At 40.6% G+C, this 11,953-nt stretch overlaps 1 protein-coding gene and 1 long non-coding RNA gene across 2 annotated transcripts in view; one reads left to right on the forward strand and one right to left on the reverse strand.

Moving 5' to 3' along the window:
* The window catches only part of LOC116696479 (uncharacterized), a 14,810-nt gene extending 6,186 nt beyond the window's left edge, over positions 1 to 8,624 (forward strand). Inside the window, exons 2-3 of the long non-coding RNA XR_004333742.1 lie at positions 4,679 to 4,685; positions 8,615 to 8,624. This is a non-coding gene — a long non-coding RNA (uncharacterized LOC116696479). The remainder of the gene's footprint in view (positions 1 to 4,678; positions 4,686 to 8,614) is intronic.
* Positions 1 to 11,953, reverse strand: part of vps8 (VPS8 subunit of CORVET complex) — a 179,632-nt gene that overhangs the window by 103,975 nt on the left and 63,704 nt on the right. The window contains 8 exon segments of the mRNA XM_032527504.1: positions 57 to 113; positions 2,124 to 2,243; positions 2,663 to 2,734; positions 4,273 to 4,392; positions 5,716 to 5,774; positions 5,896 to 5,909; positions 6,682 to 6,724; positions 6,845 to 6,896. Coding sequence (XP_032383395.1) covers positions 57 to 113; positions 2,124 to 2,243; positions 2,663 to 2,734; positions 4,273 to 4,392; positions 5,716 to 5,774; positions 5,896 to 5,909; positions 6,682 to 6,724; positions 6,845 to 6,896 — 537 coding nt within the window.

Here is an 11,953-nt window from a genome sequence, read left to right on the forward strand (position 1 = left end):
GAGAGAGAGAGAGAGAGAGAGAGTGTAAGGAACTGCTATGTGTTTTCTTCACCAACCTGCTGCCTCTCAGTATGTCGGGAGTCATCGTCTGGGCAACACAGGAACTCCAGAACCTGGAAAGACTGGTATTTTATTTTAATTTTACTGTGTGCGGGACATATTTGGGCAAAGCTACACGTAGGAGTTTAACCACCAGCCAATAATAGCACACAGGGTGTGCATTCCCAACTGCCTCTTTCCTCATCAGCCTCATACTGACGTATGAAGCTTTGTATTCACTCATAAACATGCATAAACAATGTGGCACCTTCCTATGAAGGCGTGGGCGTGTTTTTCAGTGCTTTAGAACATAACCGCTGTGAAACAATCTCAGAAGAGCCTTCTGTTCCTCTGATTATGGTTTTGTATGGTGTATTTAGATTTCCACCGACATTCCGAGTGTTGGTCTTAGCTCGTAGGAGGGTTGCAGTTATTGTTTTTTATCTTGAGAGGCAAGATAAGTTTGGTATCCTGGTGACCGCCTCCCGCTGCAGTGGGAGAGAAGGGGCAATAGAGGTGTGCCAATGGCAATCCAGCAGCGTATTGTTGTGTTGGCACCATCTCGTCTGCCATAGAAGATATGCTGCCATTCTAGCAGGTGTGTGTGTGTGTGTGTGTGTGTGTGTGTGTGTGTGTGTGTGTGTGTGTGTGTGTGTGTGTGTGTGTGTGTGTGTGTGTGTGTGTGTGTGTGTGTGTGTGTGTGTGTGTGTGTGTGTGTGTGTGTGTGTGTGTGTGTGTGTGTGTGTGTGTGTGTGTGTGTGTCCAAATCCATCCCTCCAAACCAAATCCATCTGGAGCGTCTCATGTGCAGCTCTTGTCTTGATATTGAATTGAGTTGCTGTATTCATTTCTGGATTCTCACTGTCAGTGGGGATGTGATCAGCTATGACTGTCACAGCCTCTAACAGGCCCACATCTTCAATAGTTGTGTGGACAGTGGAGTGGAGAGAAACAGGAAGATGACACAACAGCAGCAGTCTCCAGCAGGATTTTAACTGGTGATGGTTACAGGTTGTGTATCTTGAACCACTAAGTCACTAGGACAACACTGTTTTTTGAAAACATTGGACACTAAACATTGACGGAGGTCTTTTGACTATCATTGACTTCAATGGATTACTCTGCTAATTACAAGTAAAACTTATCAGTATTATTGTGCTGGAATGTGTATGCAAATTGTATGCCTTTACCATGAAGTCAACAGAAGAGACAACAGTATCTCAAATTGCCTCTCAACAAAAGTTCCCAAATGGGACTTGAACCTTGTTTGGTGATTTAACCTCTAGACTACCAAAGTTGAGAATAAAAGTTGCTATAAGTTGAATTAATATTTTAGGAGTTTAAGGAGTTAATGGATTTGGATTTAATTTAGATTATATAGTATAAATACCCACTTTCATCAATTACAACCACAATGGATGTACTGATTTGGATATGATCCTAGATCCTCTCAAATCAATTTTTTGTAAATGTAACCTCCAGTCAGTTATGAGATGACAATAGTGTCTATTCTGACACCAGGTCATGGTAATGTTCTTCATGTTGGTTCTAAGAGATATTGGAGAAAGAAATCACTCAAGCAGAGTGCACAGCTTCCGTAAAAACGGAGGTATGTGAAGAACTTAAAGCCTTTATCTCTGATGGATGGGCATCTCCAGATGGGGTGGTATTCGGCAATGACCTCACAATAGTAAGTTGTTTAATTAAAACCCCAGGTATTCTTTCTTAAACTTATAAGGGAGGCAATCACCAGGGAGTCATTGATACCTAAAGTAAGGAGGCTATTCTATCCTTTATGTCAGCCCCATCGTATAAGGTGCATTTTAAAAAACCCTCTTGTAGATGGAGTTGTAAACATAAGAGGAGTAGTTCTTACCTAAGACTGGAGTTACCCTGCTACTAGCTACCAACTTGGCTGGCAAAAGATTTCACCCAGACCCTATCATGTCAAGCACCCCAGCTTTGGTAAACAGCTAAAAACTTTGTAATTGCAGAGGTCTGTGTGTGCCTTCACCAACTACTGCTATGAGAGATGCTCAGAACAGGTCTGAACATTGGGGTATTCAGGGGATCCGATCGGTTACCTGATCAAAGAGCTTTCTGTTCACAAAAAGTGTGTTGTCTGGCTTGGCCAACTGGCGGGCCAAAAAGGTGAAGAGCCCGCCCACCTGGGATGGAGTGAAGTCTGGGTTGTCCACCATCACCTAAGTAACCAGAAATACATAATCACTGGGCAAAGAAAAAGATAAAATAAAACTTTTGTAGTATTTCATGATATTAATAGAAGCATCAGTCATTTCAAGTAAACTAATTGTTTTCCTAGTGTGTTTGTTGGGTATTAAAAATACAGGGATATTGTTTAATAAAGATAAACAAAAATTGTAATACTCTAGCTACATGGGATGATCATGTCACTGTATTTTGTGTTTTTGGTCTGTGTTGCCATGACAGAAAGCAACAACCAAAAGAAGGTTTAAGCTCTGAATGGTTCTGCAAGATCACTTTGTCTGTTCGAGAAAAGGACAAGATTATTGAGCCCCTCTGCATGCTCCATGCTGCCTTATCCATCAACAATCATGTGAAACAAACACAACAGGACATGGAATGTTTTTTGTGATTTTACCTGAAGTAGGATGTCCACTATCCTCTGCTGGTACTCAAGGGCCTGCTTATCATTCTTAAAGTCTTCAAATGTCTAGAATAAAGTCAGAACCAAATTTTACATTACCTTCCAAAGGTAACAGTTCAATTTCTCAAAGAAGGAAAGTGAAAACAACCTGAAATTGGGGGAGTATAATCGATCACAAAAAGACTTAACACCTGTAGTGTTGTATGGTTGGCTAAAAAAATGTTTAAAGGACAATTCTTTTGGGTGAAGGAACTGAACTGAATCGCTTCCTAAAACAACCAGTTAATTTCACAGTTAGTTGAGGTCTCAGTCAGTCGCAAGTGAATGTGCAGGGACAAGTTATTTGTTTGCAAACAGTATCTTTATCCAACTAAATAGAAACTGAATTGAAAGTTCAGCAGTCTTTTAGTTCAGTGAGTGCAGTCAAAACTAATTGTTTTAATGTGCAGATTCTAGTGATTCATAGTGTTGAAGCCATTACACTGATTTTAGTTTTGTCCTCTTCACATGCATGTCATTTACAATCATACTGATACCTATATTCGGATAATGCTGATTACAATTACTATCAATCATGTTGATGTTAATGGTGATGATGATGATGGCGGTGATGATGACGTCAGGGGGTGTTAACTCTATATTTTACCTCACCTGAGCCAGGTGTGTGTGTGTGTATGACTAGAGAGTGGAAGGACCAACTAATTTTCAACCGTATTTTGTGAGACGAACGGTTATTTCTGTGTTTAAAACAAGTTTACTTATGTTGCTGTTGCAGTTATAAAATAAAGAGACGGATCATTGTGACAATACGAACGAATGCGCGTTGATTCACTGACTACTCCTACACATAGTTTTGCATTGCAAAACCTAACTCCACAGCGCTGCGGTTTTTGGCATTTCTTTAAACCAATCACAATTTATCTTGGTGTCACTAAGTGCTGGACGGAGCAACAGTGGCTCAGCAATATGGCATCGGACAGTAACTTGTTTTGGTGGAACATGTGCAAGAGCATGTGCAAAGTTGATTCAACAGATGGTCTACCTAAGTGTCTGGATTCACCCTGCAGAGATCTGAGGAGCAGTTAATCATAGTCCTCATTAATCGATACATGTGAGTTTAGAATGCCAAAACAAAGAAAGCAAAAGGTGAGGGACATCCGGACAAAAATAAGGGACATCCGGCAGAACTCCGGCAAAACTGGAACTTTCCCATGTAAATGAAAACGTTGTCAATATAGACTAAGTGATTCACAACAGTGAAAATAACTGCTTTGACTAGCAACCTGGACTGAGTGCAGTTAACTTTTAATTTGAACAAGGCCATGGTAGTAGATTCACAGCGTTTGGAGCTCAGGACACCTAATCACAAAGCTTCTAACACTCAAAGCCGATTGAATGAAAAAAGAATGAATGAATAACTAAAGAATGAATGAATAACTCTCCATATTTCTCTGGATTATGTGACTAATCAAAATAATTAAGTATCCATACCATAAACATAACATCCATACTGTAAGATATTTAAGAGACATCCAGTCTTTCAACATGCTGAACACAAATTTAATCAGCATGACAAGAGTTGAAATTATATGAAGAAATCTCACCATGGCAAGGACATTAAGGAACTCCCGGGTATCAAAGTGGAGGAGTGTACGAATATACGGGAAAACATCCTCCTCCTCTAACGAATCGGCTGAATGAAGACGGATAAGGAACTCAAACACCTGGCACAAAGAAACACCACACAGACACACACATAAGCCCACTGGTATATTATAAATGCTTGCATGTAATGACTACAGCCACATTTCTTCAGATGACACACCAGCTGTGTTATACCTGATTCTAAATACTGTTCTATGTGTAAAATCAATTCACACACACAACTCATTCTCACACACCATACACTCATATCTTATATCATATCATACTTATCCGTCTGACTGCTTTGTCTCTTCTTGTGTTTCTCTCACCACCTCAAATCCATGGTCAAGGCCGGGCTGAACTGAGCTGTTTTGTACAGCGCTGACAGTCTGTCTCATATTACACACACACACACACACACACACACACACACACACACACACACACACACACACACACACACCACACACACACACACACACACACCACACATCAAGGCCGAACTGAACTGAGCGGTTTTCAACAACCCATACAGTTTGAAATGTAAATGTGCTGTATTTATATAGCGCTTTTCCAGTCTTAACAACTGCCAAAGCGCTTTTACATCTACAGGGAACATTCACCATTCACACACATTCATACACTGGCCGGCTGCCTTACAAGGTGCCACCTGCTCATCAGATAACATTCACACATACACACTCCGATGCGCAGCACGGGGGCAACTCGGGTTCAGTGTCTTGCCCAAGGACACTTCGACAATGACTGCAGGGGCAGGGATTGAACCACCAACCTTCCGATTGGCAGGCAACCGCTCTACCACTGAGCCACAGCCGCCCCACAGTTTGTGTCTCATACTTCCCAAACACACACACACACACACACACACACACACACACACACACACACACACCACACACACACACACACACCTCACATCCACAGACACCATACACCAAATATTCCTTCATGTATGTAGTCTTGTGCATTATGTTGTTATGTCTTGTATTATCTAGCTATCTGCATATATCCTTTTCAGAGTGCGTGTGGCGGCGCTTTCACTAGCTGCGGCCCGGAGGCTCTCTAAACTCTCTAAACTGTGTTTCGTTGCATTGTACCTGTACATGTGTAATGACAATGAAGTTGAATCTAATCTAATCCAATCCAATTGTATTGTTACAATTTTATAACAACAGTATGCAGGATTCGTAGTAGTTCAGTCACATCCTGTCGATACCAGATTTGATTTGGAGTCATCATGTCCACACAGGAACAATTTATTGACATAAATTCACAATGTTATGATGATTCATAAGGTCCAAAGAGCTAAAAAAAGGCCTCAATGCTGTCCCACTACCATGCTGACCCCAATGAACTTTTGCCATTTTAACATACATACATACCTGGTTCTTGACTTGAACCACAAGGTCTTCAGGGATGTTTCCTAGTGGATATGCCCTTCCTCAAGACACAGCTACACACACACACACACACACACACACACACAACACACACACACACACACACACACACACACACACAACCCACACACACACCACACACACACACCCACACAACAACACCACACACACACACACTTAACAGGAGTGTTCAGGATTTTAACACAGGTGCTCTTTCATGAATGTATTTAAAAACTCTGTATAGTGTATGAAGCTTCCCTTCCAATTTGGTAACCACTTAACATAAATATTCTAAAAATACATGAGTCTGCTGCACTGATAGGAAACCATGGACAAGTTTAAAAAAAGGACTGCCAGGTAAGCGTAAAACTGACGATGAAGCCACACTAAATTCCACACATACTAAAACAAAGGCAAGAAAATATGTACAAAATTTGATCTAAGGAGCCTGATTTGACTGCTAATTGTTGTATTGTTGACTCTCCCTTCGTGGAGAAAGAGCCGATTGTGCTCATCTCGCTTTCTGTCAACTCAAAAAGGAGGCCTTGCAGAATGTCTAATAATCATACAAGCTATATAAAGCCTTGTCCACTTCCAATCTTTTAAGGTCAAATGTTATGCTCTGACTATTCGTCACACCTCTGCTCTCCATACAAGCTGTGGAACCGTGTTTATCAAACAGCAGACAAGTTTGAACGTACATTCTTCACACTATCAGGAAAGCTATAAAAGGAAAGGCATTTGACATATGTGTTTGTGATATCACCAAATCTGCTGTTTAAGTAAGGTTCTTAACTATCAACTTTTCAATAATGCGGAGGGAGATATGGAGTCGTATATGATATAACATAACAGAGGTGCTGGCTGACTAAACATTTCAAACTTGGCTACATGTATGCCACAGACTAATAAACTGAGGTTTAAACTAACTGATCTGTGTGAACTTACCTTATGTACACCAAAAGTTTGTTTCCCATCACCACTTCCTCATCTGCCCGGAAAAGAAAAGAGTTAAAGACTGAAAATGTGCCTTTAAAAACAAAAAAAACCTATTGAGATACTTAAAATGGTTGGTGCTATGAACTTTGTGGTATGTGGTTTCAAACCTTACCTGTTAGACCCCTCCCAGCTCTAAGTGGTGGGCCAATCACTGCAAAGAGTTTCTGAAATAACACAAAGTAGACAAATAGAAGTAAGTTATCAATTCTTGCTCAGGATGTGATGTACAGTTCCTATTAAAATGATTTATTAGTTGACAAAAATGATCATATTTAAAAATGACTAAAAACAGATTCTTCATTACAAATTAATAAACGCACTATGTGAATAGTCGCCCAGGTCTGGGCCCTTAGTATTTTTTCTGTGTATGTTGGGTTTTTAATTATAAGAGTTGTGTTTTACCAACATGTGTTTGCAAAGCATAAAATCCTATAATTGAGATTTATACTGCACAAGTTGTGTGAGAGTTGTAAACACTAATTTAAGACAACACACAGTAAGTAAGCTGTATGAACAGTATATATATACATATATATATACACACTACCGTTCAAAAGTTTGGGGTCACCCAAACAATTTTGTGTTTTCCTAAAAAGTCACACTTATTCACCACCATACGTTGTGAAATGAATAGAAAATAGGTCAAGACATGACAAGGTTAGAAATAATGATTTGTATTTGAAATAAGATTTTTTTCAAACTTTGCTTTCGTCAAAGAATCCTCCATTTGCAGCAATTACAGCATTGCAGACCTTGGGATTCTAGCTGTTAATTTGTTGAGGTAATCTGGAGAAATTGCACCCCACGCTTCCAGAAGCAGCTCCCACAAGTTAGATTGGTTGGATGGGCACTTCTTGCGGACCATACGGTCAAGCTGCTCCCACAACAGCTCAATGGGGTTAGATCTGGTGACTGCGCTGGCCACTCCATACTGATAGAATACCAGCTGCCTGCTTCTGTCTAAATAGTTCTTGCACAATTTGGAGGTGTGTTTAGGGTCATTGTCCTGTTGTAGGATGAAATTGCTCCAATCAAGCGCTGTCCACTGGGTATGGCATGGCGTTGCAAATGGAGTGATAGCCTTCCTTATTCAGAATCCCTTTTACCCTGTACAATCTCCCACCTTAACAGCACCAAAGCAACCCCAGAACATCATATTACCTCCACCATGCTTAACAGATGGCGTCAGCATTCTTCCAGCACTCTTTTCATTTGTTCTGCGTCTCACAAAACGTTCTTCTTTGTGATCCAAACACCTCAAACTTGGATTCATCCGTCCACAACACTTTTTTCCAGTCTTCCTCTGTCCAATGTCTGTGTTCTTTTGCCCATCTTAATCTTTTTCTTTTATTGGCCAGTCTCAGATATGGCTTTTTCTTTGCCACTCTGCCTGAGCCCAGAATCCCGCAGCCGCCTCTTCACTGTAGATGTTGACACTGGTGTTTTGCGGGTACTATTTAATGAAGATGCCAGTTGGGGACCTGTGAGGCGTCTGTTTCTCAAACTAGAGCTCTAATGTACTTATCTTCTTGCTAGTGTGTGCAACGCGGCCCCACTTCTTTTTACTCTGGTTAGAGCCTGTTGTGCTGTCCTCTGAAGGGAGTAGTACACACCGTTGTAGAAAATTTCAATTTCTTAGCAATGTCTTGCATGGAATAGCCTTTATTTCTAAGGACAAGAATAGACTGTCGAGTTTCAGATGAAAGTTCTCTTTTTATGGCCATTTTGAGCGTTTAATTGACCACAAAATGTGATGTCCAGAAACTCAATTGCTCAAAGGAAGGTCAGTTTTGTAGCTTCTGTAACGACCTAAACTGTTTTCAGATGTGGGAACATGATTGCACAAGGGTTTTCTAATCATCAATTAGCCTTCTGAGCCAAGAGCAAACACATTGTACCATTAAACACTGGAGTGATAGTTGCTGGAAATGGGCCTCTATACACCTATGTAGATTTTGCACCAAAAACCAGACATTTGCAGCTAGATAGTCATTTACCACATTAGCAATGTATAGAGTGTATTTCTTCAAAGTTAAGACTAGTTTAAAGTTATCTTCATTGAAAAGTACAGTGCTTTTCCTTCAAAATAAGGACTTTCAATGTGACCCCAAACTTTTGAACGGTAGTGTGATATAGTAGTGATATATATATATAATATACACACATACATAATACTATATATATATACACACATACATACATACATATATATATACACACAACTACATACATATATATATATATATACACACATACATACATATATATATACACACATACATACAATATATAAAAATATATACACACACATATATAATATATATATATACACACATACATACATATATATATACCACATACATACATATATAAATACAAACATATAAATATACACAAATACATACATATATATATACACACATACATAAAATATACACACATACATACATACATATTATATAACACAAATACATACATACATATATATAACAAAATACATACATCATACATATATAATATATATATATACACACATACATACATAATATATATATACACACACACATACATATATATACACTCACCCGGCACTTTATTAGGTACACCTGTCCAACTGCCGTTAACACTAATTTCTAAGCAGCCAATACATGGCGGCAACTCAGTGCATTTAGGCATGTAGACATGGTCAAGAGAATCTCGTGCAGTTCAAACCGAGACACAGTATGGGTAAGAAAGGTGATTTGAGTGACTTTGAACGTGGCATGATTGTGGTGCCAGAAGGGCTGGTCTGAGTATTAGAAACTGCTAATCTACTGGGATTTTCACGCACAACCATCTCTAGGGTTTACAGAGAATGGTCCGAAAAAGAAAAAACATCCATGAGCGGCAGTTCTGGGCGGAAATGCCTTGTGATGCAGAGGTCAGAGGAGAATGGCCAGACTGGTTCGAGTGATAGAAGGGCAACATGACTCAAATAACCCACGTTACAACCAAGGTGGGCAGAAGAGCACTCTGAACGCACAGTACGTCGAACTTTGAGGCAGATGGGCACAGCAGCAGAAGACCACATCGGGTGCCACTCCTTTCAGCTAAGAACAGGAAACTGAGAATACAATTTGCAAAAGTCATCGAAATTGGACAATAGAAGATTGGAAAAACGTTGCCTGGTCTGATGAGTCTCGATTTCTGCTGCGACAGTCGGATGGTAGGGTCAGAATTTGGCGTCTACAACATGAAAGCATGGATCCATCCTGCCTTGTATCAACGGTTCAGGCTGGTGGTGTGGTGGTCATGGTGTGGGGAATATTTTCTTGGCACTCTTTGGGCCCCTTGGTACCAATTGAGCATCGTTGCAACGCCACAGCCTACCTGAGTATTGTTGCGACCATGTCCATCCCTTTATGACATAATGTACCCAACTTCTGATGGCTACTTTCAGCAGGATAATGCGCCATGTCATAAAGCTGGAATCATCACAGATGGTTTCTTGAACATGACAATGAGTTCGCTGTACTCAAATGGCCTCCACAGTCACCAGATTCAATCCAATAGAGCATGTTTGGGATGTGGTGGAACGGGAGATTCGCATCATGGATGTGCAGCAACAAATCTGCGGCAACGTGTGATGCCATCATGTCAATATGGACCAAATCCCTGAGGAATGTTCCAGCACTGTTGAATCTATGCACGAAGAATTGAGAGGCAGATTCGAGGCAAAAGGGGGTCCAACCCGTTACTAGCATTGGGTACCTAATAAAGTGGCCGTGGTGAGTGTGTATATACTGAAACAGGCAGCGTTTTAACTAATGGACTCAAGTCTGAGATACTTTAATACTCACAGGGGGTGATGCAGGGCTGCCCTTTATCACCTCTCTTATTTGTCTTGCTTAGAGGCAGAGCCCATTGAGGCCTAGTAGACGACACCTACGATACGGTGGTTGGAGACTGGACAGCGTGTCACAAAAAACTAACATAAGGCGACGTGTTCTATCCTCTAAAGACCCTGAAACATCCGTACCAAGTCTTCTTGATTTAATGCATTGATAGTCGTTTTTCAGGTTATAAGATTAACCTGACTAAATCTGAGGCAATGCCACTAGGCACCCTCTCAATGATACCACTTACTACACCTCCCTTTCCTTTTAAATGGTCTCCCAATGGGTTTGTGTACCTAGGAATCTTCATCACCCCATCCTTTGATCAATTATATAAAGCCAACTTTCCCCCACTATTTTGTAGAATGAAACAGGACCTAGAGCGATGGATGTCGCTTCCCATTTCCTTCTTGGGGCGTATTGCTCTGATCAAAATGAATGTCCTGCCTAGGTTATTGTATCCTATCCAAATGATTCCTGTGTTGTTTTCTAAGCGGGTGTTGAAGGATATAGATGGTTGGCTCAGCACTTTCATTTGGAGCAAGCGCAGACCCAGGCTTAAGATGGCTGTGTTACAACTACCAAGCTCAAGGGGCGGCCTAGATCTACCTAATATTAAAATCTACCAGCTTGGTGCCCATTTGAGATTTGTACAAGAATGGGTCACGGGTAAAACCTCGATTTGGATGGACATTGAGACAGCACTATCACACTGCAGACTAAGTGACTTGTTGTTTTTTAATAATTTTAGAGAAATCAAAACCCTCTGTGTAAATCCAGTAACAATTAATACTCTAAAAGCATGGCGGATTACCCGACGACTTGAGAGAAGATCAAATCTCACATCCATTCTTACCCCAATAATAAATAATCCTGCTTTTCCCCCAGGTTCCTCGGACCCTGGTTTTCAGCAATGGTCTAACAAGAACATAAAGTCCCTTACGACCTATTTGTAGATCATAAGCTAATGTCATTGAACACTTGCAAACATTCACAAGCTCTCCAAAGGATTTCTATCGTTTCTTTACAATAAGGCATTAATTACTCACAGCACAAGCCTTATTGACCACCCTGAAAATCTGCTGTTGAGAAAATTCTGTTAATCAACAAGTGAAAGCATCTATGAGCTCCCTTTACCATACACTGAACGGAGTTTCAGCTGCGATGTGCGGGGGGTCAGGGGTGTGTGGGAGAGGGAATTGTCTGTAACCATAGAGGAGGACAAATGGGGATACTATCTGGTCTCTTGCAAGGGCTATCACATTGGGTGTACACGGATCGTATTAGGTTGCCGACGGAAAATTACAGGACAGTATTAACAAAGTGGTTTACTATTAGCGCATACA

The sequence above is a fragment of the Etheostoma spectabile genome, chromosome 10, assembly GCF_008692095.1.
Source record: "Etheostoma spectabile isolate EspeVRDwgs_2016 chromosome 10, UIUC_Espe_1.0, whole genome shotgun sequence".
NCBI lineage: Eukaryota > Metazoa > Chordata > Actinopteri > Perciformes > Percidae > Etheostoma > Etheostoma spectabile.